Source organism: Calidris pugnax, unplaced genomic scaffold (genome assembly GCF_001431845.1).
Source record: "Calidris pugnax isolate Ruff unplaced genomic scaffold, ASM143184v1 scaffold20, whole genome shotgun sequence".
Lineage (NCBI taxonomy): Eukaryota > Metazoa > Chordata > Aves > Charadriiformes > Scolopacidae > Calidris > Calidris pugnax.
Window position 1 is genome coordinate 25,169,931 of NW_015094510.1, and position 27,939 is coordinate 25,197,869.

Here is a 27,939-nt window from a genome sequence, read left to right on the forward strand (position 1 = left end):
GGGCCGGGCGCTGCGGGGCCGGGCGGTGGGGCCAGGCCGCCGGGCCGTCAGCACCAGCTGGTGCCCGGTGGGCGCCGCCTTCGATGCGAAGCAGCAGCAGCAGCCGCGGGGCAGCGCGGCGGGCAGGGAGACGGTGAGCGGCGGGAGGGGAAGGGCCTGCTGCGGGCAGGAGGCGGCCCTGGCCGCCGGCAGCCCTGCGCCGTGCTATTCCCGTGTGTAATTTATGATTTTAAAACTTCTGAGTCGCGGTGGCGGGGGACAGGCAGGGCTGTTTTCAGAGGATTATGAGGTTACATCGTTCTAAGGGGTCGTTTTGGTTCTAATGAAGAATTCATTGTGTTTTCTGGACACAAGAGTTTAAAAATCACAGGCTTGTTTATTGCAACAATTGCTTAGAGCCTCAGTGGAGATCATATGTGTGTGTATATGCATTACCCCTTCCACTTACAGCTCTTACCTGGCTGTGTCTTTATTTTAATCTGTCAGTGTCATAGAATCACAGGATAGTTTGGGTTGGACAGGCCTGAAAAGCTCAGCGAGTCCAACCCCCTGCAGTGAGCAGGGACATCTTCAAACAGATCAGGTTGCTCAGAGCCCCGGCCAACCTGACCTTGGCTGTGCCAGTGTTTCGCCACCTTCATTGTAAAAAAATTCTTATTTCTAGACTAAATCTACCGTCATTTTAATTTAAAACCATTACCACTTGTCCTATCACAACAGGCCCAACTGAAAGGTTTGTCCCCATCTTTCCTGTAGGCCCCCTAAAGTACTGAAAGGCCTCAGTAAGGTTTCTTTGGAGCGTTCTCTTCTCCAGGCTGAACAAGCCCAACTCACTCAGCCTGTCCTCACAGCAGAAGTGCTCCATCCCTCTGATCATCTCTGTGGCCCTCCCCTGGACCCGCTCCAACAGGTCCATGTCTTTCCTATGCTGAGGGCTCCAGAGCTGGACACGCTTTGGCAGTGTTTCAAAATCGGTTAGACTGCTGACATCCTCTTGCATGGATATCATTCTTGACATTCGGTTACGTGTGGCAAAAAAGTATTTATTTTCTGTGTTGGTGACACTCAGGCTTTTTGATTTATTTCTTTTTGAGGTGAGTCAGGTAGTTTTGTCAACAAGAGTCATGGGATTTTAAACAAAGTTCCTGGACTGCGTAAAGTGTGCACTTTCAATGGCACATTGCATGCAGATGTGCAGAGCACTTAACGCTTGTAAAATCCAGGAGGTAGTCTGCCCGCTCAGCACTTCCTGCCATGGTGCCCAGGCTGGTGAACCTGTTCAACTAGAGAGTTAAGGGATTCAGTGAGGAGAAATCTGACCTTTGTTTATAATCCAGCACTTGCTCCAGGGAATAATCCAGTTAAATATTGTACATTTGCTGGTCTAGGGAATGATTTCTGGGTTCGCTTGGCCCACAGGGAAGTTGTAAAGTTCTTTGGGAATACAGATGTGTATTTTAGGCTTGCAAAGAGGCTGTGACAGGTAGGGTGTAAATGCTGAGGCCAAGCAAAGAGACTAGTGCTGCAGCCATGCAGCCACACCATTAAAGAATAGAGATCTGCACTGGGCTTCCTTTTTTTTTGAAATTTTTAAATTTTATGTCGAACTTGGTGTCATATGGAAGAGGAGCTCCATGGCTAATTTTTAAGAGGAGATACTTCCTGTTCACAGAGGACTACCCATGCAGGAGAAGCTCATTCTGGAGGGTGTATGGTGATGTAGCCCAGCAGGAAGGCCAGGAGCTCTCTGGGACATTGCAGAACACTGCGTCAGCTGGCTGAGGATTTGAGTGAAGGGGCAGCCTTGAACAGCAAGCATTTTTGAAGGATGTTGTGGTACATGTATATTTATGTTTGTGTCCATGTATTTATATACACAGATATATTTATAAATATCTTTTTCAGTGTTCATTTCAGTCCAGTTCCTGTCCCCAAATAATAATTTAGAACATGGGAAGTGTGAGGAAAGGGTTTCTGTCTTAGGGTGGCCAGCTTATAGTAACAGCATTAGGAAAAAAAAAACAGTTTTAGCAACAGTGACAGAAAGAAAATAGGAAAAAGCAACTCAGAATGTCCCAGTTACTTTAGGTGATGCTTTTGCTTCAGAGTAATATTTTATAGACAAGCTGTCAATTTTCAGCTTTTCATTTTACTTGGATAAATACTTGTGAGCTATATGCAAATCTGCAACTGACTGCTGTAACACCAAGGGTGCAGAAGGTGCATTGTAAAGTGACTGGCCTGCAGATTTTCAAATCCAGATTGTGGTTTTTAGATGCTGTGTTAAATTTGGGAAGGGATGGATGTTGTGTGAAATCATGTACTTTGTTCTATTAGATGCTGTAGTTGGGAGGTAAGGAGTTGCTCAAGTTGCAGGTGGGTGGTTGCAAAGGCAACGTATTGCTTGCAGAAATACTGTTTTATCTTAAATGAATTTTTTTTATGGTTGTAGGTCTGTATTGTATAGCAGGTAGTGTGAGCAATTTTGTTTGATCTGCAGTAAGACCTCTTTAACTCTCTTCCACAAATGCAGAACGTAACTGCTGTCTGTATCTACCCTGCCCAAGTCAGTATTTTTACCCTACCCTGTTGGAGAGGGCTAGGCTTGGTAAGAACTTCAGGAATAAAGCTTCATACCATAACATTTTTGAGTTGTTGCTGATCATTCCTTTGGGATCTGGTGCCAGTATTTGGGGCTCACTTAATGAGCCTGAGACCACTGTCCTGTTGCCTGCAGTCCGTTGATATCTAGGGCTGCTGGCCAACTTGTTCACTGTTTTGAGACTCTTGCTTTGTCCTCACATTCCTTGCTAAGTCTTTTTTCCTTCAGAGGGAGGATTTTCCCTCCTTTCAGGATGTAAATGGACTTCCTATGACTTGTCTGGTGCCCATGCTTTGGAAGTCAGACAAAAAATGCTTGGAGAAAAGGATGGTATAGGAGGTTATGGGGTGGAAGTGGAGAGTTTGTGAGGTTTTGATGCCGAACTCCTAAGGTTTACTGAGAACAATCGTGGTTATAAGAACCTCAGTGAGGTTTTGCATGGGGAAATTAAGATGTTTTCTTGTTACACCAGCATCTTTGACTGAGTTTGTGACTATTCTCTCTACAAAGACACTCATGTGGGAATGCTTTATTGAAGTCCCACAATATGCTAGCTAGGGTCATTCCAGTAAAATCTTGTGGTGGTAATTCCATCCTGCAACAAAGGGGCAGAAATCAAGGAGGGCAATAATGATATATTTTTATTGTGTTCTGCACGGCAGGGTCTGTTTGGTGTTCCAGAACTGAGCTGTCCTGAAGGTTTTCAAGAAGCACAGGACAAAGCATTGCAAGAATCAGAACAGCTTGTCCAGAAGGCATGTTCAACACCACCTGGGCCGGAGACAGTAATGATCTTTGATCAGCTTTCAGATGCCCTGTGCAGAGTAGCAGACTTGGTAAGTTACTTTTTTCATTATTACTTGATGCAATTTCTTGTGTAAAGTCTCGCTGAATGTCTTCAGTGTATTTCTGCTCTTCAATTAAATACATTCCTAGCTCTCCAGCCCCCTTTTAGCATCTTTCAAGCGTTCTGAACTCCTTTAAGTATTTGGAGACTTAATAAATAAAAGTCAAATAAAAACCCTGCTCTGAATCTGAAAGAACTTGTGGGTTTTCTCTTTAAACATATTTCTTCCTACTAGGTAATGATGTCAAAGCACGACTTGATGGTCTATACACCAGAGTAAGAAGGGTTTGAAAACAAACCCTCTACACACCTTTGGTGGTGTGCTTTCTTCTTAATCCAGAATTTTAGTTTTTAAATGTGATTACAAAAGATTGTTAATCCATTGGAGTATCTCTGTGTTGTAAGGACTGTAGGATACACACCATACTAAAAATGTTTTAAAGATGTGTGTGGATTAAATATATTTTTCTGAAAGACACATTCACTGTCTGGTTTAATAGTTGGCACAGTTTTCCAATAAGTTTTAATTTTTAGGAAAAAAAAATCAAGTTCTGCAAATAGGTTGGACAGAACTGTAGAAATAAAGGTTAATGCAAGTGGAACTACTTGAGTACAACTTTGTATATAATTAAAGATTTTTTTATTTGTTTTTTTTACCTCACTATTTTCTTCTACTACGTCAGGCTGATTTTGTGAAAATTGCCCATCCTGACTTTGCATTCAGAGAAGCTGCTGAAGAAGCTTGCAGGAACATTGGTACCGTAGTAGAGAAGTATGTTTTCTTCTTTTTTCTTTTCTTTTTTTTTTTTTATTTCTATGTACCTCTTTAAGAAAACTACTGTATGATTATCTATGAAAACAGCAATCAACAAAAAATTATGTAGGAAGGATTTGCACATGAGAAAAAAGTGTCAGTCTTGCTGTTAAAGATATTTAAGGATTTAGCTTTCTTATGAAAGGTTATTCTATTTTAGTTTCAATTTATGTTCTGAACAGTTTTTAAGTTTTTTAAGTTACCACTTCACTCCATGTTACAGAAACCCACCAAAGACTCAAAGCTACGTTTGTCTAGGACTTGTGACAGTTAACTAGCTGTTGTAAAGCATATGTACACAATGCTAATTTGATTTTAAGATATAAGCTGTTACATAAGTCGTCAACGGTTGGACTCAATGATCGTAAAGGTCTTTTCCAACCTAAATGATCCTATGATTCTAAATGGTTCTATGTTTCACAACACTTTTTCTTCTGGTTTCCTGACCCCTTGAATTCCAGCCAGTGAGTGGGATAAGTGAAAGAGGAAAGTACAGTCTTCCCTTAAAATGAGTGTTTGAGGACATGCCTGTGTAGGGCTGTGATACGTGCCTGGTCTACACTGGCATGCTTCTGCCTTATTTAAAACTCCATTTCATAGAAAATGTTCTTTAATACTCCTGTTTCTGAAGATTGGCTCTTCTTTGTGTCCTTTTTTTCCCCTTTTTTTTCAGCATCTTAAAACCTAAATTGTGAAAGTTACCTCTGTGGTCCTTGACTACAGTGAATTGGTTTGCATTTCTTCTGCTCTTGCTGCTGAGAAGGTGGCAAGTGGTGATCTTTAACCTCCAAATACAGCATCCTTTCAGTATCTTCCCTTCCTGTGGCATCAGGAATAGCCTTCTTAAGGGAAAGCTTTACCAAGCTGTACTGTGAATGTGACAGAGAGTCTGCTGCTTCCCTCAGGATGAGGGCAGCGAGTGGTTGACCTGGTGTCCCACAGTAAGGTGCAGAGGCAGCGAAGCATTTTGCACCCTTAGGAGGACAGGAGTTGATCAGTTTGTTTAGTAAGCCTTGGCTGGCTAAAAAGAGAATTCTAAGATCAAATTCTGCAGAAATTGTTGCTTTGGTCTTGCCAGCGTGTTTGTGAAATCTTTCACTTCAAGCTGGATTTTTCAAGACTTAGACTGAGCACACCATCTGTAACAATATGACTTCAGTATCTGAATGCCACTTCAGATTTAAAATTTGTAAGAAGAAGAAAGTATTCACAAGTTAATCTGAGAGGTTCATAAACTATTGTAAATGCTCAAAACTAGCTCTTTTTGAGTGTTCATTTTCACGGACAAATGGTTTCCCTTAGGAACTACTAACAATAGGTATCTGCTTTTAGCCACTTTTTGACATAATGCTGGGTTTCTTATTTAGCACCCTCTCTACAGAGCGTTTTCTGAAGCATGATGCAATGTAGTCTTCTGTCTCTAGATTGGCTATTGGTAATTATTAAATCTGGTTTAGAAGTGGGGCTGCAGAGGCTTCTTGCATCTCAGCTGATTTGAGAAGCTATTGCTCAAGACTGTCAGCCTGGGGGCTGCTGCCCACCACAGCTGCACTGATGTGTATGTGTGTGTTTCATTTCCCACTGTGATTCCCACACAGTAATCCTTTAAATTAAGGGTTAGAAAGCAGTTATTCCACCTTTTTGCTCTCGCCATGATTTTCTTTGTGCATAAAAAATAACTTGTCAGTCTTAAACTTGCTCTTATTTGCCACAAAATGTCATCCAGAAGTATTTTCTTATTGGATGCACGAGACCTGTTTCCATGCCAGTTCGTCCACACAATGTGTACAAATTTTATTTTAATGTTGTCTCAGTAAATATAAAGGTTTGCCTTTGAATAAGTAATACCAAGAGACAGAAATATTAGTGTTTGTTGTTAATGTGTAATTTTTTTACTCTGTATCTTTCCAGATTAAATACAGATGTTGAACTGTGTCAAAGTTTGAGACGTCTGCTAGCTGATGAAGTTGTTATGAGTTCCCTAGATCCAGAAACCAGGTATTTATCAATGCTTATTGATCTAGATTTTTAGATAGTATATATTATTCCTTATTTTGCTTATATTTTGTGTTTTGTTAAATTAATTAATACAACTGGAAAATACACCACATCACTGTTACAAATTTATTATTCACTACTAAATTACCTGCATAGGAGTTAGGAAGTTTGTAGTTTTGTAGTCTTGGAGGATGTCTCTGTGACTAGAGCACAAGATATATTTAAGCTGAATAACTGAGATTTGGAAAAACAACAAAAAAAGAGAGCTTAACACCATTTTGATTAGAATGAGGTGCTGTGCTGACGTGTATGTATTGGTGTTTTTAGCAATAAAAGTTGGGAACAGACTATAACTTGATTTCCATTTATAGAAACTTAACGTTTATCTTTAAAAATCAGATTACCAGTATTTATTTAAAACTTTATGATTGCTGTAAAATGTTTTATTAGCTGCTTATTCAGTTATAGTTTTGAATTATTTCTTCACTAACATGGTTAGACAAGCTTGATGTTTGAGTAAGTTACTTCCTTCTTTCCCCATAATCAAGGATGTTAGACTTGAAGAGGCCTTTTTCTGATCTGTTAGAATAAATGAAGTATCAAATTAAAATGGTAATTTGCACAAATTGGTTAAACATCTAGGTAAATGTAGTGGCATTATTTTGAAGGATATTTTCAATGCAGATGACTAAAATAACTCCAAAGGAGAAGTCCTATTTCACTGTTAAGGACCCAAAACATAGGAAGTCTGTGTCCATAATAACAACACACTTATATGAGTATTGTTATTCTCTGTAAAAGAGATCAAAGCTAAATAACTACTGTGGGTGAAATCTGTTAAGAAATTACGCTTGCTATCAAATAAGGCGGTTTTAACTGGGATTTACTGTATTTTTAGGCGAGTGGCAGAACTTTTTATGTTTGATTTTGAGATCAGTGGCATTCATTTGGATGAAGAAAAGGTAATTTTTGGCTATAATATACGAACAGAAATTTGCCTGACTACCAAAGATCAGATAATGAAATGTGTGGGACATGAAGCATGTGATCCAGTATGTCCTCTGAGGAATTTTGTCTTCTCAAAAGTTGTTAATTTTTTCTATTTTAAATCACTTCTAAAGTGTTTTAGGTATTTATTGGTTGTCCTTCCCAATTTGGCCCTCATCATTCCTTTGTCTGTTCTGAAGAGTTATAAGCAAGACCTGTGAACCTGCTTCCTTTGATTGGTGTCTTCATCAGATATTTAAAATAAGTGCTTAACTGTCTTGAACAACTTATTTACAGAGAGGGGAAAGCAGCACTCCGTGCACTGCAATGACAGGTTTAATCAAGTAGAGTGTTTTATAAGGCTTTAGGTGTGTGTCCAGGCTCCTTTAGTGCTCACATAACCAGAAGTTGTAAATTTTGTGCACAAGTGAATGTCTGGGCACGGTCTGATTACACCTCTTGGAGCTTTTACATGCTTTTGCAGTAGTTAGTGGTGAATTTGGCAAAACTATCTGCTTTCACCATGCTTTGTGGTATGGGTGCTCTGTTTGATGTCTGTGTCATTGATGTCTGTTCGATGTCTCTTCATAGCTCGTGTCCCTGAATAAAGTTACTATCTTTTTTTATTTGAGTCATCCCCTCCAAAAAGATCTGTACAAAGGTTCTTTCACTGGACTTAGGTGGTAAAGTTACTCTGAAGGTCGTGGTTGTGGTGGTGTTTTGTGACCTGGAAAATGATTCTAGAATATATTTTTACAATTACTTTGTACAAAGAACAACTCTGAAACTTGAACTCTGGGTTTTACCTCTGATTTGACTATTGGTTCTGTGGTGCTTCATCCCCTTTCAGTTAAAATTTCACTTGCCCATTTTGCACATTTTCTTCTTCTTCCCCTGCCTATTTCTTCTATTGTTTGCTGCTCAGTGTTTCTTTTCAATTCTCATTTCAGACTTCAGATATCCTTCACTAGCATAAGTTGAAATTTCCTTTTGCTACAAATAATTTCTGCTTTTTAAAATAAAACTCAAAAGATACGTTTTGAAAAGTAAAGGTGGAATGGGAGGACCGAGATCTGTAGATTTTTTGGATTCTGTTGTATCTGTGTCCTCAGCCTTTTCTTTTGAGCTATGAACCCACAGGCAACAGAGAGCATATCTCAAGTTCACTGAAGCAAATCTGACAGTAAGGTTAAAAGTGTGAATGATGGTGCTAAAACCTACATCACAAACTCGTGTGAAGTACTGTAATGATGGTGCTAAAACCTACATCACAAACTCCTCAGCGAAATGTCAAAATACCAAAACCGCCCCATGGTCTCCAGAAAATAGTGCAATACAAACAGTAACAGGAGAACTGTGATACTCTTATCTATTTCAGGATGCTAGTAGGATTTACCCATCTCAATGATGCTTCTTTTTTTCTCCTCTGTGTTTTACATAGCAATCATATTAGGCATAGTTCTATAAATGTTTTCCAAGCAGCTTAGTAAAGCTTATGTAAATTCTACCTAAATTCCACCGTACATTTTCCTACTGCAGAAACATAGGCATTTTATTTCAAATTTCAATCCTCTATGAAATTATAGATCTGTGTGAGCAGCCAGTCTTGTTGACTTTAGCCCTACATTAGGATTGTGTTGATACTGCAGGTCTAATCTTAAATGTTGTATTTTCTGCTTAATTTCTGGAAAAGTCCTTTAGGTTATAAAAACTTTGAGTTTTGCGTGTACTATGTCTGAAGATAACTCTGTATTTTGTACTATTTTTCTTACAGCGTAAAAAAGCCGTCAACCTCAACGTCAGAATATTGGATTTATGTAATGAATTTCTGACAGGAGCTCACCTGCCCAACAAGATTGACAAACATGTTTTGCCAGAGCATATTCGGTATAATTTTACAGCTGAAGGCAATCACTTACAAGTCGCTGGTCTGCACGCTGATTGTCCTGATGATCTGGTGTGTATTCCCTGTCTGCTTTGACATACTCTACAGCAAAAGTGCGTATCAGTTATTTTAATTGTTATCGAGGCAAATGCATGTAGTTCATGGTGATGTTATGGCTAATGAGGAAAAACTGTTTTAGGACATAATAATCAATGGCAGCCTAGGCTGTAGCAGCTATGAGGTGAAGACCTTGAATCGGTTGGGGAAGAAGAAGGACAGAATGCAGACCCTGGATTTCAGACAAGCAGACTTCATCTTACTCAGTAAACTGGGAGGTGGGATCCCATGGGATGTAGCTCTGAAGGGTTAAGGAGCTCAGGAAGGCTGACAGTTCTTTAAAGATAGTATCTTCCAACCACATGAGGCTACTAAGATGCTCAGTATCAGCGCATCTTGGTATTTAGAAAGCCAAGCACGTGTAATCAGGAGTCAGGTTTTGCAAGCAGTGAGCTCATGACAAAGCTTCATCTCCAAAAGGTAGCGGACAGGAGATGGAAGCAGGTACAAAATACAAGGGAGGAATTTAGAAATATTACCTGTACATGTAAGGATGATATCAAGAAGGCCAAAGCTCAAATGCAGTTGAGACTTGCAAGGGACATCAAAGGCAACAAGAAGAGTATCTACTGCTGCATTAGTACTAAAAGGCTGGATGAGGAAAAGGTGTGCTCAGTGCTTACGCTGGGTGAGTTAGTGGCAGCAGACAGAGATAAGGCTGAGATACTGATAGCTTTCTTTGCCTCATGAATTCTCCCAGCCCACTGTGCTTAGTGAGAGGGTACAAAGAGAAGGACAACCAGCAATAGATTAGGATCCAGTTTGAGAGAACTTGACCTGTACAAGTCCTTGGGACCAGACAGGCTGCATCCAAGGGTCCAGGGAGAACTGGCTGTTGTCCTTAAAAGACTTGCTGTCTTTGATAAGCTGTGGAGATCAGGAAAGAACTTAAATGACTGGTAGAAAGAGTATGTTCCACCCATCTTCAGAAAGACCAAAACCCACCAAACTGGGCAACTACAGGCAACTTAGCTTCACTTTGATCCCTAGGAAGATTAATGGAGCAATCCAAGTCAGGAGATTACAGTCTGGGTCGTTGGACAACCAGATAGGCCAAATACCTTATTTCATGATCAGACTCAGAGGCTAGCGATTGAAATGTTGTACTCTTCTGTAAAGCTGGTAATAAGAAAAGAGTTGCAGGGGTCTGTCCTGGGACCTGTTCTGTTTAACATCTTTATCAATGATCTATAGAAGGTGACAGGGTGCTTACCTACCAGATTTGCAGGTGATACCTGCAGCTGGGAGAAGCAATGGATACACTGAAGGGCAGGACTAGCATTCAGAGTGGCTAGAAGCTGAGAGAATGGTCCAGCAGGAACCTTCTATAATTTAAGAAGGACAAATGTGAAGTCCTGCACCTGGAAAAGGAGATTTCCTGGCAATAGTACAGCCTGGGACTGCCTGGCTGGGTCTGATCTGTGGAAAAGGCCCAGAGGGTTGGTGGGCAGCAAGCTGAGTATGAGCCAGCATTGACCCTGACAGCAAAGAAGGCCAGCAGCATCCTGAACTGCATGAACAGGGGCAGAGCCAGAGACTGAGGGAAGAGATTAGAGCCCTTTACTCATCATTCTTTAGGAGTGACTTCAATGGAGGCCACGCAGGTGACCAGGAACTGGAGTGCTTGCACTGTGAGGAGAGGCTGAGGGATCTGGGCTTGGCACCCTGTAGCAAAGGGTGTCTTTGGGGGACCCTGACAGCAGTCTGCCAGTACCTACAAGGGCATCATGGAGAAGATAAGAGCCAGACTCTTCACAGTGGTGCATGACAAGAGGACAAGAGGCAACAGGCACAAGTTGAAGTGAGAAATTCCCACTGGAGATTTTCCTGATGAGGATACACAAACAGTGAAACAGAGAGGTCATGCTGTCCCTCCATCTATGCAGGGTTTCAGGACCTGACTGGAAAAAGCTTTGTGCAACTTGCTCTTACCTCATAGCTGACCCTGCTTTGTGCAGGAGGTTGAGTTAGAGACCTCCTGAGGTCTTATCTGACCTGAATTATCCTCAGTGATTTTATCTTAGTTATTACTTATGATGCTATTCTAAAAATAATTAATTTCGAGTTTGTTTATAAATTGAAAATTAATTTAGACTCTTTGAAATGTGACAGTGGTTCCTTAGTCTTTTAGATGTGAGTCAAGTATATTACAACACTCCAGTGTTCTGTTTTCACTTCCTATATAGTTAAATAATTGAAGTGACTTTGAAATCTTGTTTGTCATGAAAAAGAAAAGCTAACTGTGGTAGAATCCAAGCTGTAATGTTTATTTTCTGTAAGACATTAAAAATGAATTAAATTACGGCACTGATAGGATGTAAATAAAGGAACAACACTCATTGTGTGTCATCTATAAACTCTTGTCCTGAAAATAGGGTGATCTGTAGGATTGCTACTGAAGCTATAAGTAATATATCGATTAAAGAATGCAGTTCTCCAAGTCAGATCTTTGGAAAGAGAAGCTCTTTGGAAATTATATAATACAGGTTGGAAGGGACCTCTGGAGCTTGTCAATTTGAGTCTGATCCTGTTCAGAGCAGGGTTGAGTAGATCAGGTTTCTGAGTAACATGTTCAGCTGAGTTTTGAACACTCTCCAAGGATGGAGTTTCAGTTACTTCTCTGGGCAGCCTGTTTGACCACCCTCACTATTGGGGTTTTTTCCTGATATCAAATTGGAATTTTTCTTCTTTCATCTTGTGTCTCTTACATCTTCTCTTGCTCTGCACCTCCAAGAAGAGTCTGGCTGCGTGTTCTCTGTGCCCTACTGCTAAGTAGATAAAGATTAAGATCTCCTTTGAGCTTTTTCTTCTTTAGGCTGGACAAACCAAGCTCTCAGCCTCCATCCTATATCACGTGCTCTATCCCCCAAACATCTTGGTGGACCTGTGCTCGACCCACTCCAGTATGTCAGTGCCTTTCTTGTCCTGGGGAACCCAAATCTGGACATTGTGCTCCAAATACAATCTGGATAGTACCAAGTAGAGAGAAGCAATCACATCCACAGACCAAATGGCTGTATTCTTTCTAATAAAGCTGGTAAGCTGTTGGTCTTTGCTGGAAAGACACACTGCTGAACTGTGTTCGAGGAAGGGGAAGCATCTCACTTTATTTCCTTTTTTTGAAATGAAAGCCTGGTGAAATGGAACAGGTATGAAACAACTTCTGAATTATTACAGTCACATTTTTATAAACCCAGGATCTGCATTCATGTTGGATATTTGATCCAAGAAAGAAGCTTATTTCAAATGAAGACAAGCATAAGTTGTTGCTGGATTTCTTAAGCCTATTCCATATGTACAAAATAAAGATTAACTTCAATTGGTTTGTGAAACATAAAAAGCATTTTACCAAATTTTGTGAGGCTTGAGGTGATTTTTTTTTTTTGAGAGTTATAAAGAACCCCAAACTAGAAATAGGAGAAAGACTTATTGTCTGTGGGCAGATGGGCAGACTAATAGTTTGCTACTTCAAAAGAAATAAGGCTTTTCTCTTCCTCTTTTTTTCCCCCCCTGACCCTGTGTCTGGTTCTTATCAGATCCTTCCATAAGCCAGCTTCACTGGCATGCAGAGAACAATTTGGCTTTCTTTTGGGTTTATTTTCAGAAGTTTTAGTGAGTTAAGACAGCCCACAGAGTGGTCCGAGAAGCACAGATGTTGGCAGAAGGAAGGAGGCAATGAGCAAAGAGGGGACTGTTGACAGGACTAGAGAACAGGACCCCTTTTGGCAGTCCTGACCTGTTAGGTTGTCTCATTGCATTTCCTCATTCCATCTTTAATGGATAAGAGAGCAGTAATTGTCAGGCAGTCTTAATTACTGTTGTTAAAAGGCTTTAGGCTTTTTCCCAACAGTATCAGTGAAACATAGCTGTAATGCCAGATCTTCAATTGTATCACTTGTTTCCCTTAAAGATGGCACTGTTGTAATGTGACCCTTTTTTTTTTTTTTTAAATTTTTAATAATTAGGTGCGAGAAGCTGCTTACAAGATTTTTCTTTACCCAAATGCTGAGCAGATGAGCCGTTTAGAAGAACTGCTCGCCAGCCGAAACAGCCTGGCACAGCTGGTTGGCTACGACACCTTTGCCCACAGGGCTCTTCAGGGAACAATGGCCGAAACTCCAGGTATAAGGCATGTGTGGAAGGACATACAGAGAAATCAAATGCACTATGTTAGGCATGAGGTCAAAAGTTGTTAGTTTCTTTTGCCAAGTTTACACTTATTTCTTCTAGTGAGATACCTTATGCACAGGTCCCTTCCAACTCCGACAATTCCGTGATTCCGTGATTCTATAAATGGCAATACTCACTGAGGAGGAACTAGTGCTTTTGTTCAGAATCAGTGCTCACTCCTTAGGTTATGAAGTTGACACTATCCCAGCATGTAACAAAATGAATGTACTAAATTCTTCTGAATTGGTGGTCAATGGAGTAGTTTGTTGTTCTAAAAACAACTTTGTTGTTCTAAGGCAGCTTCTTTTGTTTTGAATGTTTTGATGTAAACTTAACATCTTTTAAGGGAAGAAATCACTTTCTTGTTCCTCCCTCCCCCATTTTACTTCTAGAAACAGTAACACGGTTTCTGGAGAAGCTTTCTGACCAGTTGTCTAAAAGGTATGTCTATCTTACTAAGTTATTTTTCGAACCATACTCTTTATTTCAAGAATAGAGGGACTTATGCACTAATAAGTCAGTTAGTGCTGCTTGCTTACATGCTGTGATGAAACAAAACGCAAGACTTTCTCAGAGTTTTGAGGGAAGCTATCTGCTTGGAATAAATTTTGTGTCTATGATCAGAGAACACCCAGAACTGAATGCAAGAAATCATGTGCCAAGAAATGCAGGCAACAGCAAACAAGAAGACCAAGTTTAAGTGTTGAAGAACACCTCTCCTGGTCTTCTCTCCATACACACAACTCCATATATTTTACATCAAAAAGGAAATTCCCCTGTTTGTCCTTCTTACTTCAAAGAGTACAAAATGGTTTCATCACTGTGTATAAATGCGGTGTATTGTAAGAAAGAAAAAGCTTTAGAGATGTACAACCAGAGGAAGAAGGACTTGGTTTGAAGGTACCTGAATGATAAGCAGAATGAAAAAGTTCTTTTACCATAATATATAGGATTGCCATTTTGTACCCTGCAATCAATCTCTGACAATAAGCATTTTGTTAGGTTGGAGCATTATTGTATACTGTATTCCATTGCTCAAAAATCTTTCATTAACACTTTAATCATAAAAATATTTTTCAGAACTCAAAAAGATTTTGAAATGATGACAAAGATGAAAATGAAGCTGAACCCCCAGAATTCAGTAAGCTAAATTTTCGTGTGTGGTTTTCTGTTTTGTTTCTTTTTAAAAATATAGTATAAGCTAACCTATTCTACAAGAAAAATTAGCTATTTTAGTGTACAACATGTAGTATAATTAGAGAAACTTGCTGTCTTCTGGCTTCAGATGCTTTTTGACTGCTTAGCTGGTATTTGTGTTAAAACCAAGCTTTGAGTGTGAGATAGCTGCTGGTTTATACAAAATGATACCACGATAACCAAAACATAAAGTGGTGAAAGTGAATATTGCTTTGTTTTGAATTAGTTGTTAATAGACTCATTTGAAAACTGAAGACTGTACTTCAGGTTAGATGCTTGTCCAGTTCGTGTACTGTTGTGTATGTATCCTAATTCTGTACATAACGAGGTTTATCTTTTTATTTGAATTGAGCGTATTTCTTGAAATCCGGTATGATGTCCCATTATATATTTGTATAAGCAAATGTTAAAAAAAGGGTTTCAGGTTATGATGCTATTTCTAGCACTGAATGTTCCAATGCTGTTTTTAGCACTGAATGTTTCCCATTATGTTTTGAAGTTCTGTGACTTGTCGAAACTGCAAAAATATTCAAAGGAAATAAAACTTTTACTTTGGGTTCACTTGTTGGCCATTATTGTAATTATAAGCTGGAATTCTCTTTCAGAAGCTGATGCCGTGGGATCACCCTTACTACAGTGGCGTCCTTCGTGCTGAGAGGTAAGCTCCTTAAGTTCATGATTGTAATGTAAATGAGTGTCTTTTATTTCATTTCTTGCAATAAGGATAAAGAAAGTCTTCAATGTAAACAGGATTTCCTTCTTTGAAGATGTGGTTCAATATGAAAAAATAAAGAGTAACTGGCGGGGCAGTTTTTTGTAACATTTCTTAGTTACTGCTGGAATGCCTGTCGAAGTTTTTGGCTCCTCTGTTGTTTCATGGAGAAGTATTGACCCTCTTTGAAGATATAAAAGGATAAAATGTTTTTAGAACAGCTAGAAAATTCTTGTTGTTTTGCTTTTAGCTTTTATCTGAGTTGCAGTAACGTTTAAAAGTTATTTTTGATTACAATCCAACTCCTCTTCATATTTTAACTGTATTGTAATTCTTACTGAGCTTGCAGCTATCATCCCTTTCTACAGACTTGAAATTGCGACTTCTTGAGTAGATCTTCACTGTTTATGGATAGAAATCATTCTCATCTCTCCTGCAAAGGCTGGGAAATAAATCCTCTACACTGACTTAAATAGTTCACAAACCTTTTGCACATAATGAGATGCCAGCTCTGAAAGACGTGAGCCCAGTGTGTTGCCTTTATTAGATCAGCAGTGGTGACCTTTTAGGTTTGTGTTGGAAAAGATAATTTAAAGTTGTGCTTCTCTCAGAATAGGGGGAGGAAAAATCTTCCTTCACTGCAGATTTGTAGGTTTTTGTCTTTTAAATAAGCTTAGACTGGATGTATCTGATTAAAGCAGTAGTTTACTCTGGATGAGAAAGCTATGGTTGTACAGACATGGCGTGGAAGGGTTGCCAGCAGTTGGCCTAGCTGTTCTGCTGCTTTCTTGTACTTTGTTAGTGAGGCAGTAGTTTTATGAGCAGCAGCTCATGTCCTGGGTGTGTAGAACTTGTGGTGCAGGGGAGTGAGGGGGATGTCCAGTTACTGGGTCTGCTCCCAGTAGCTGATGCTGGAGCACGCAGCACTCCACAGTGTACGTGTGGATTGTGTGTTTGTGCCATGGCCTGGCAGTGGCTGCTTCTGCTTTAGACTGGGCAGGTAGCAGACAGGCTTCCGTGAAAGAGGAAACGAAGTAATGGTTATACTGGAGGAGAGTCAAGGTCCGTCTACCTCCAAATCCTATTTTTGTGGTGGTGAACAGCAGTCTCTGGAAGACTCCTTCAAGATCCTGTCTTGTTGTTTACAAACTACCTTGCTTGTTTAGTGTATTCAAATCAGCAAGAATTGCATTCTGATACACAGTGCCTAACATTGCTGTCAAATGCTGCTGAAATTTATTGTCTAAATATCCTATTTATTTTCTACATTTCCTACAGTGTCTGCTTTCCCAGTTTTCGCAATTAGTGTGTCCCATAAGGATTAGAGCATTAGGTGTAGAAGGCTCTGTGTTTGGTTTTTTTTCTCCTCCTGCAGGAGTCTCTCCTGATACTGCCTTACTGTCCTTCTTAGATCATCTCATGAAGCTAACCGTATTGTAATTAAGTTGCTGATGATCACAAATAGATTATTCTTGTTCATTTTGGCCTTAGAAAGAAAAATATTTCCTTTCCTAGTGGGGCTTTGTAAAGGACCTGATAAAGTTAAGAATTGCCTGGTAGCTTTATGAAGGGAGAGCTGCAGGAGAAACAGACTAAGACACTGGCAATGTATCTTTTTTTTTTAATTTATTCAGGCACTAAGTCTGGCAGCTGGATCAGTGTGAGGAATCTTCTAAAGCTATGTAGGGCCTCCCTGATTACAGCGCAGGGTTGGGGCCCAACCTTTTTCTCCCTGCAGGAGTATTTTTGTCTGGCAGGTACACAGGCATCTGCAAGACAAGGAACGAAAAGTAGTTTTTCTCTTTATCATGCACAGCAGCGTTTCACTAAAAACCAAGGGCTTAGGTCTTCCACTGTCCTGCTTCCTGTATAGTGGTCTGTCTTTGGGAAAAGTTTTTGATCTGACAGTGTCTTAACAATGCTTTGTATTCATTCTGCCTATACTGGAGGTAATTAACAGGGTACAGGGTAATGAGTAATCGGCTCTGAAAAGTGAAAACTCACTTCTCCACTGCAAAGTATCAGTGGCTGTGCTTTATGACTGCAACTAGGCAGGAGTCAGGGAGTATCCATACAGCAACCAGAGGACAGGAATATACCTGTGCCCTAAACATGTTCTATTTGCCATTTAATTACTTATGTTAATATGAATCCACTATCCTTTATGTTGTTTGGTACTTACCTCTGTTTGACCACATCCTTTCTTGAATGCCTCTTGGGTGCTGTGGTATGTTCAGTTCAACACTTCTTTAACTGGAAGCTGGGAACCATCTCTGTCACAAAGTTTGATACTGATGGGAGTTTGACTTTTAGCTATTTGTTGCTACTCTCTTTCTAATGGAGCCAATTATCTTATAGTATTAAATTATGTCTTTAAGGAAAACTGATGTTTTCCTTGATTTTTTTTTCCCCCTGGGAAGATAATTTATACTACCTGTTTGTTTGGGGTTTTTTTTCCACTTGTGTTTCATTTTACTTATTTATTTATAAGAGAAATAAATATTTAATTTAATTTTTACTTATTGTATCCTGCTTTATTTTGTATTTTTGCACCATGGAATGACAAAATACGGTTTCAAACAAGATATATGTACCTGCCATGCATTTCTTCCATTCTTAATGTTATTTGTTTAGTAGATTAATTATTTTGTTCTTCAAGGTTTTATCTTTTTTGGAATAAATTTACTTTTAGCTTTATGTCTTTTACAGAAATGCCATGGTCATGTTTATAAAAGTGCTGTACACAGAGCATGGCTTACATTTTTATCTATCGTGTTTTGGGACATGGTAGTAGTTTGTGTGGTAGATTTCTGTATTGTTAGCAATTTCTGAGGGTTTTTTGCTTAGTAAAATGTTTCTGTTGAAAGGGAAGGAAATGTATGCTCTTGGGTATCTCTTTTGGACTGCTGTTGTCACTGTGGCTGCAGTGAGTACAGAACCATAGTTTCCTAGGTACATAAGATGCAGAATATCTTTACAAACCTAGGTATAAAGAAAGAGACTACTGGGGTTTAGTTCTTGATTAAGGAACTTAGCAATGTTCCAGTATGCCACACATCCTGGTGCAAGAAATATTAGATGGGACAGTGTCTGTGTCTGTTGAAAAAGGTTAACTGTTTCTTATTTTCCTATTCTATACAACCCTATTTGCAAACAGAAATGTGAATAAAAACTAGACAATCCAGATGTGATCTTTTACTTCCTCTTTAGTTCTCCAGATTTTGACAAGCTACATCAAATTGTCTCAAATGACACTGAAACTCGTGATATATTTTCAATGTGTCTGTTTTATATCTGTATGTTGTATATTTTAAATGTATTTATATATTTTATATTCTAAATATATGCTTATTCCGTATTAGAACAGGATGAAGGAAACAAAGCCTTCGTTAGATTCCTCATAAGAGTTTTAAGAGCTGGATATTTACTTCTGAATAATTTAGGATATTCATATGCGTTTGGACTATTGGATTTTAATGACATTTGTTGTCATTATCAGGTTGCCTTTATTTTCGCGCAGCTTCAGTAGTTGTTGCTGCCCATTTATGCTGTTTCGGCAGTCGAACAGCAGGCGGAGCTCTAGACCTAAGTCACAGGGTACACTTCTCTCTCTGTAAACTTACCCACAATAATTTTGTTTCTGTCAGCTTTTACCAAGTCTTTTGCCTGGAAACTTGATCGTACTTCAAAAGTGTAATTCTCCCATTGATGGTAACAGGATAGTTTACTTTTTTTTTTTTTTTAAAATTACGTTAAGTAGCCGCTCTGGCTTTAAACCCACACTTACAACACTGTAATGTTTCTGTAGCTACAGTTTAAGTGGCAGAGAAAATAGATGTCAGTTTAAATGTACATTTAAGAGAAACTGGAGACAAAAGTCTGAAATTCATGGTAGTAGTATCTTAAAAGAAGATAGAGTAATTAGGAGAACCTCAAGAATTTTGGCAGGCAAAGGGTAATAAAACAGTGAATGCTAGAACATGCTTCAGCCTCTAACAAGTAAGAAGATGTCTAATATGTGCATTATAAAAATAATACTGTTGAGTTTTAGTGCAGGCAAGTACCATGGTATTAATTAAATCCTATTACTTCTCAGTAAGTGCAGCTTCAGATATAAATAATTCTGAAGGCCCTGATTTTGCAAAGATGTAGTAGCCTTGCTGACTTCTTCTGGGTCATAAAAACACCCCAAAATGCTGGAAAAGACCTTTTGAGGTCAACTATTTGTCTTGAAGGTGGGTTTGACTGTGCTTAAGCCACTTCTCACGGAGGCACAGAATTATCAGTGATGAGCTTAGTATATTTGGTGTGTTTCCCTAACCTTTGATGCTTGCCAGGCTGGGCTGACTTTGCTGGCTATAACTCACTGTTGGGATTTTTGCCAAAATGTCACAGATTTTGTTCAAATGCAACTGGGATGTGCTAGCTGGGTATTGCACACTGCTGGTCTGTCTCATTGGGACTGCAGAAACGACTAAGACTGTCTTTGGGGATGAACAAATCAATGCCAAAAGAAGCCAGTTTCCTGCTGTGTTGAAAAAAGAAGCCACCACAGCAACTGGAGGTGTTTTGGATCTTGGGGTGACTACCTGAGCAGAAAATAGGAATAACTCATTTCCTTTCTTGCTGGAACTGTACATGGGCTGTGGGCTTCAGGGGAGAGTGGGCAGCACTTCTGGTTTTTCACACAGGTAGGGGACAATATCAAGGTGTCTGAACATCACTGGATGTTTCTAAAGTTGCTAGAAGCTGAAACTAATGTTGAGGTTTGCAAGGTACTTGTAAACAAGCTCATTTATAGCTGCTCTTTGTTAAATTATTTTTAGTTTTACAAAAGAGTGTTCTATGTTGGAAACACCATGCGGTAAAATAGCCCAGACCTGTTGTGGAATGTGTGAGAAAACTGTCACTTTGTTCAAAATGAAAGCTGAAGTGGAAAAATAATTCAAAATTTAAAAAGAACCAGGAAATCTTTCAACCAAAGTGCTCATAGAGAAGGAAAATTTTCTATAACTATCTGTTTATAAGCAAGGGGAGAAATGCCTTTTATTAAATCAACTAATATAAGTGCAAAAAGTCCATTTAACTTAGCAGTCACTAAGTTAGTGGACCAAGCTTTTTGGAGGAAAACACAGGTTATTGAAAAGGCTTGATGTGAAGCAGAATTCAAGTTTCAAGAATTATTTCTTTATTCAAAACATTGTGAAAGGACAAAAAAATTGTTGTTGATTTGAAAACAAAATCAAATTTAAAAGTTGCATACGGTGTCAATAGCAAGCCAATATTCTGAATTACCCCCTGACCACCTCCAAAATACTCTATGAAGTACAATTAACAGAAAGAAAAAAGGAGTGTGAGATACAGGTGCTAGTTTATGGTTGATGAGAGTACAAAGACTTTCTATTATTATTATTATTTTTAAGAAATCCAGAGTCTTCTATAAATCATGGTTAAGAGTCTCCCTTCAGGTAAAGAATTAAATTTCATAGTCTGGCATGTAATGAAAATTGGAAGGGGTTTTCCTTGTCTTGATCTCTTTAAGTTAACCTGAGGGGTTCGTCTCACTTTTATCTTCCGCTAACAGGATTTTTTTCAAGTTTCTTTGAAAGTTTTGAGAGAATCTGTTTTATTAGAGATAGTTAACTTAATGTTCTATATTTTCGTGGACATCAACAGGATGGTAATTTTTCTTAAAAAAAACCACCCCAAACCCATCAGCATATATCAGGGACTACATTTAATAACCGCTGATAATAATTCTTGCCAAACAGCTAATTTGCAATTGTTAAGATTCTGAATGCTCGTGGTCTGAAGAACACTGATCCTTACTCAAATATCCCTCATGTCCAAGTTTATAAAAAGCATTCTTAATAGAATAGATGAAAGTCATGCTACACAAAACACTCTTAGTTTCCTTCCAAATATACAGCTTAAATGAAAGTGATTTTGGAAGTCTGCATTTTATTTAGACTCAGTGAAGTCATACAAGCTTAGAAATAATTATTTATAATGACATACTACATCTTTGTTCTTCACAGGGACACAGCCTTTTTGTTTGAAGCCTGCTGTTCTTGAAGAATAACCAAACCTCATTGTGTCAGTTAACTTCTTTTTAAAATTGGTTTTTAAATTGGTTTGGCTACATTTCTTCTTTTAAAAATAGTGCTGTGCTGCGTATTGTAAAAGTAAGGTGTCTGGGGTTTTTAGCGTAGTTTATACTTTAATACAAAGCAGGAATTTACATCAAAGAAACTACTGTTTTCTTTGATATTTCTGCTTTCTTTAGGAGAGTGCTGAGATTTCTCTTTGTAAAGTTTCTGAGCTCCCTTTCTGACATAGAGTACGTAAAAAAATTTTCATTCTTTCCTGGGCTTTGTTATAAATATAAATACTTTGGCATTTGAAATCAGATGTTCAGAGTGAAATAAGTTATTGGAATATGTTTTAAGACAAAATGAAAGGAGAAGAAACTTCTTTTATTAATTTTTGTCCTTCTCAGTCTTTCAGTTTTAGACATTTAAGCATATGAATTATGCAATTCTACAGGAACAACAAACGAATTTAAGGTTATAGCAAACCTTAATAACACAATAAAAGAGACTAATTTTAATTCTTGATTTTTGTTTTTAAGTCAAAGTATCTAACTGAAAGTTCAGCACAGACAAAATTATTCTTTTCCACAGTGGAGGACCTCATGTATGTATTTGTTGTTGCTCCTTCTGATTTGTTCAAAATGAGATTTATATTTTGGTGTCCTATATTTTTTACATAAATGTAATATGATATTTCCTACTTTTTTTTTTTTTTATATCTAGTCATGTAAAAATGCCTTCTTGATTTCAGGAAGTCTTCTTTTAGATTAATAATTGTGTTTTCTGGTGCATGTGTAACGGATAGAAATTTTGGTATTTCCTTTTCCTGCTCTTCGAGAAGCGCAGATCCTTTAAATTTCACGGAAGGGCAAGAAAATTTAAGCTCTCAAGTTCAAGGTAGTTGGGAAAGCTTTTTGTAGCACAGCAAGTATCAAAAATCAACACATACCTGTTTTTTTGACCTCAAATACCCCAGAAGAAAGGTTCTGTGGTAAGAAATCTTTTTAACTGGACTATGTTGTTCTCTGCAAAGTTCTGTTGCGATTCATCAGACCACCATTCTTCCATCTCCTTTGCCTGCATTTTCAGAGGCATCTTCCAATAGAAAAGACTGTGCTGTTCATCTTCTTGGGATTCAGGTGTACAACATGCAGTCCAGTCGGAGAAGCCTAAGTTACAGCTGATAGCTGAGCTGAAGACTTCTGCTGTGGCTGGTACCTTGCTGAGCCTGAGAGTGGCATATTTTATTCATGTCTGCCTTTGGTGACATAGGCATCCTAGGTGCCTATTTGAAGCACTTTGAGTCACCTTGCTGGGGGCCAGAACTCACATTTTAAGTTAAAGAGTATGTTTGATTCTTCTCCTGGCTTGCTTAGCTGACCTAAATCCTTTTTCTTCCCTAGGAAGTGCTGTAACCGTGTTTCCATGTATTTGCCAGCTTTGGAGACAGCAGTACACTGCAACACTAGTTGCATCCTTCTCCTCATTGAATTCTGTCTGTCTCCTCAGCTGGAGCAGCAAGCAAGCTGCCAATTACAGCATACAAGAAAACCTGTCTTCAGGCACTTCTTGCAGTTGTTGTCGCCAAATGGAGCTCCAGTTGGTTTCCAAAATGGATTTTAGCTGTCTGGCTCCAGAACATTAACCTTTCTTGCTAGTAGCAGTAACCCTTAGCAGAAATTTTACTGGTAGCAGAATGCCTGTTAGCATAGTTCAGTATGGGTCGTAATAACTTCCTTTCTGATTTCTTTTCCCAAAAATACTTGAATGTATTTCCTGTTGGAGATAAAAATTGTAAGTTGGCTGAATAAATGTAGAGGCAGCTTGCCAAAGAGTGACCAGAAGACTGTGCTAATATTAAAGCAGATGTTTCTTGCTGTTTTGTTTGATATTTTTTTACTATTTGTTTTAAATAGAAGGAACAAAGCTAGACAACTGTCTAAGCCCACAGTTGATAACAGCTTGAAAATCATGCATAAAGTGATTCTTAGAGTGGCTACTACTTTAACATGTAATAGAATAAAAATAATAATATGCATAGTGGGGTCATCAGCAGTTATTAACATATAGATTATGAAGATTGCTTTGCTCTGACCAGTGAGCAGTTCAAGGGCAGGCTAAACTGTAGTACTTTGGAAACACTGTTTTTTTATGTAGAGTCGGTCACTATCAGTTAATTAATTAACTAAAGTTTTTGTCCTTTTATTCTATCAGTAGAGAAGCAATATGCAGTGGAATGGCTTGTTTTGTTGGGAGGCTTTTGTGTGCATTTTCAAATACACTTGGTTTCCCATTTGAAAAAAATGATCAAAGCAGCAGCATACACCTGGGATAGAAGGTGGTGAACTTTGAGTTCCCCTTTAGCTTCAGGAGAAATTAATTTTACACTCTTGGATCAGCCCTCAAAAAGGCTCTGCATCCTACACAGACAAGCTGTATCTTTGTTACGGGGCAGTTTAAAGTGTTAAGGGAGTGTGTTGATAAAAGTCTTCATCCTGGAGTTTTATGTGGTCTTTTAGATAATCTGGCCTGGGTCGGAGAGTGTTTTGAAGATACAGCCCAAGCCCCTTGAACAGTATTAGAAATTTCATTCAAGGGGCTGAGAGGAGAGAAGTTTGGTTTGCTGTCACGGTTGCAGTCCCCATTGCTGCCAAGAAATTGTGCCACGGTGTTTCAGATTAGTATGAGTTAGAACACTGAAATACTGCGCCTGGGAAATGTTGGGTTCTTGCAGTTTCACTAAGGTGACAAAGCTGTGAGTAGCTGAGGTTGGGTAAGCATTTGGTAGCAAACAGATGCTTTTTTCCTGTCATCTGGAAACAATGAAGTTGCTAATGGCTGCTACTGTTTGGTGCCTGGAATCGAGCAAGAATCTTCAATAAGGGAGCTTGTAGTTTGCCTGTAAACTCTTCCAAATACTTTTCCACCCACACCCTCCAGCCAGATTTCAGTTTTACAGATCTAGTAGAGATTGTAGGATTTCCTGTTCTGCTCATTGAGTATTCTTTTTTTGGGAAAGATTCAAGTCTTTTAAATTAATTTCTTCCCTTTTCCCCATTGTCCTCTAATCTTATCTAGTGTTACACCTTTATTCTGCAGTGAGTAGCATTAAATCTTGAAGGCGGGGGCTCAGAAAAGTGTCAGTCATGTGCTTGCTCTTGCCACTGAAAGGTGAGATCATCTATTAATAATAATTCCAGGAACTGAGTTTTTGGTTATAGGACATTAGCTTCAGATAGCTGAGGATTTAGCTAATTTTTATCCCTAAATAAGCCCAAAGAGAAAGTTTTCCTGGAAGCAGGGCAAGTTTGGGGTTAGGCTTTCTTCAGTGATAGTTGGTCTTACTTGATTTGTGATGAGAGAGTTCATGTATGAGATAGGACCAAATGCAAAACTTGTGAATCAAATCTGTGTTTTGGTGTCTGGAATGATTACTGCTTACAGACTGGTGTTAGAGAAAGATTTTTGAAGATGCATTGCCCACTTCCTGGACCAGTAGCTTTTTTTCAATACCTGATACTAATTTTGAAGTGTATTATTATTATCATCTGAATGTGAAATTGCTTTATATTACCATATTTTAACCACTTTTTTCTCACTCCTATGACATTGCAATGGCTAGCAAACAAACAAACAATGGATGCCTAGATACCCTAAGATAATTTTGGGTATGATAATCACCACTACCTGCTGCCAGGATTGTCCAAAAGTAATTTAAATATCAGTCTTCTGTCATAAGACACCGGTGCTATTTGAGGATTTTTCAGTATCTTTGTCTTTGATCTTGGTACACTGGTGTAGAAGCAGGGCGGAAATGGAGAAATAAGTGAAATCAGAACTAGAAACATTTTTTTTTTGTCCTGTATAAAAAAATGTTGTTTTTCAAAACTTTTTTGCAATTTTCCATTGGCAAGAGGAATATTAACACACATCTTTCATTAAATGTGGGAGAGGTTTGATCCTGACAATGTTCTACCAGAAGTGACTAACATAATTTTTGTGTAGTTATTATTAAAATGCTTGTTTAATCAGGACCTCATTGTACTCAGAATGTCAAGATTGTGACATCTTCAAACATTAGCCAGGGTAGGGGACTGGTTCCTCTGGGGAGTCTGCCTTAAGCCAGTATAGTCTTTTACTGCTGTTTCCGTGTGTGGGTGGATAAGTATTGTGCTTTTCCAAAAGAAAAAACCATTACAGACTGATTTTTTCCCCCACTTTGGATAGTGAGAGTGTATTACAAAATACCTATAAGAAAGCCTTCTCCCCATCCTTTTAATCACGGGGTAAGTTCACGGGGATAATGCACGTGTTTGAGTGCTGAGAATGAGGAGGAAATGAGCACTTATCATCTCCCTGTAGTACATTAACATCACCTTTTCTATCCATGAAAAAATACCACTGTGATCTCCTGCTAGTATGTATCTGCATTTTTGACAGAAACGAAATAAAACATGCAGTAGTTTCAGAGTTGTTTTCCTCCGCTCCCCAGCAACCACGTTAATCCAGTGTTTCAACTGACTGTGGTAATCCCTTGCAGTTAGTATGAAATGTTGACCTCTGATAAAACCGGACTGCTGTGTGGTCTTGGTTGTAGGCTCCAAATGACATCTTTATAGAATCACAAAATAGTTGAAAACTATACAACAGTAGTTGGAAGAGACCTCTGGAGTCCAACCCCCCTGCTGAAGCAGGGCCACCTAGAGCAAGTTGCCCAGGACCATGTCCAGGAGGCTTGTAAGCATCTCCAAGGATGGAGACTCCACAACCTCACTGGGCAATCTCTGCCAGTACTTGGTCACCCTCACAGGGAAAAAATGTTTCTTGATGTTCAGAGGGAACCTCCCACGTTTCAGTTTGTGCTCATTGCCTCTGCTCCTGTCACTGGGCACCACTAACAAGAGCCTGCCTCCGTCTTCTTTGCACCCTCCTTCCAGGTATTTATGTTCATTAATAAGATCCCCCTGAGCCTTCTCTTCTCCAGGCTGAACAGGCCCAGCTTTCTCAGCCTTTCCTGATAGAAGAGATGCACCAGTCCCTTCATCTTCGTCATGATACATCTTGGATTCTCTCTGGTATGTCCATGTCTCTCTTGTACTGAGGAGCCCAGCACTGGACACAGCACTGGTGTAGCCTCACCAGTGCTGAGTAGAGGGGAAGGATCACCTCCCTTGTCCTGCTGGCAATACTTTGCCTACTGCAGCCCAGGATGCCATTTGCCTTCTTTGTGTCAAGGGCACACTTCTGGGTTATGGTCAACTGGTGTCCACGAGAACCCCCAGGTCCTTTTCTACAAAGCTGCTTTCTTGCTTGGTGGCCCTCAACATATGTTGGTGCCTGGGTTTGTTCCTCCCCAGGTGCAGGACTTTGCAATTCTTATTTGACTTCATGAGGTTCCTGTCAACTCATTTCTTCATCCTGTCAACTCCCCTCTGGATGGCAGCATTACCCCTTGGCATATCAGCCAGTCTGCCCAGTTTGGTATCATCCGCAAACGTGCTGAGGGTACACTCTGCCCCATCATCCAGGTCATTAATGAAGATGTTGAACAGGAATGGACCTAGTATTGACCCTTGGAGTACACTGCTAGTCACTGGTCTCCAAATAGACTTTGTGGCACTGGTCACCTCCCTCTGGGACTGGCCATTCAGTCAGTTTTCAGTCCACCTCCCTGTCTGCTCAACAGGCCCATGCATGAACAGCTTCTCTATGAAGATCTGTGTGAGACATTGTCAAAGGCCTTATGGAAGTCCAGGCAGACAGTATGCACTGCTCTCCCCTTGTCTATCATGCTGGTTGTTTGTCAAGTTGGTCAAGCATGACTTGTCCTTGAAGAATCCATGCTGACTACTCCTGATGACTTTCTTGTCTTCCATGTGCTTGGAAACAGTTTCCAGGATTGGCTGGTCCATCAGAAAAAATTTTTGCTCTTCAGAAAATTTTGAGCAATCTGGTCTCTCCTGATATCATACTTCTTTTAATTTTTCTTTCTTCCTGTGTAAATGTGTCTTAATTTCATGAACTGTTTTCAAGGGTGCTGTTCTTGTCTCTCTTACCATTTTTATAGTCTCTTTTCCTGCAGCTGAACTCCCTGGTAGGGGTTACATGTTTTAATTTCTTGCAACCGTGATAATCTGATGGTTGGCCATGACTGTGAGCTGTTGGTGAAGGAAAATTTTGATTTACTGAAGTGTGTGTTTGTAGTATTGTATCATATAGGTTCTTTCTTGAAATATGTTGTACGGTCAGCTTTCTTCTCCTAGTTGACATGGAGGAAATGGCAGGGGAGCCCTGAGATGATACTGGATGTCTGGGGGGAGGAGGATGTGAAGGTACTAGATGGGCTTTGCACATGGTCAGCGTAGCTTTGGCAGGGCTGATTGAAATGAGCTCTACAAAAAGCCCTGCAAAGAGCCCTCACGCAACCTACACAGGAAACCACTTGAGCGTGTCTGTATTACTCCCTTGGGTCTGAGGTACTGTTGTAGCTGGGCTTCGTGCTGCGCCTGGAGTAATAA

The 27,939-nt window shown here is 39.4% G+C and overlaps 1 protein-coding gene across 1 annotated transcript in view; it reads left to right on the plus strand.

The window, feature by feature from the left end:
• MIPEP (mitochondrial intermediate peptidase) overlaps positions 1 to 27,939 on the plus strand; it is a 75,288-nt gene that overhangs the window by 434 nt on the left and 46,915 nt on the right. Inside the window, exons 2-11 of the mRNA XM_014965752.1 lie at positions 3 to 133; positions 3,265 to 3,438; positions 4,133 to 4,221; positions 6,175 to 6,261; positions 7,160 to 7,223; positions 9,023 to 9,205; positions 13,216 to 13,372; positions 13,813 to 13,861; positions 14,501 to 14,561; positions 15,223 to 15,275. Of these exons, the coding sequence (XP_014821238.1) occupies positions 3 to 133; positions 3,265 to 3,438; positions 4,133 to 4,221; positions 6,175 to 6,261; positions 7,160 to 7,223; positions 9,023 to 9,205; positions 13,216 to 13,372; positions 13,813 to 13,861; positions 14,501 to 14,561; positions 15,223 to 15,275 (1,048 nt within the window). The remainder of the gene's footprint in view (positions 1 to 2; positions 134 to 3,264; positions 3,439 to 4,132; positions 4,222 to 6,174; positions 6,262 to 7,159; positions 7,224 to 9,022; positions 9,206 to 13,215; positions 13,373 to 13,812; positions 13,862 to 14,500; positions 14,562 to 15,222; positions 15,276 to 27,939) is intronic.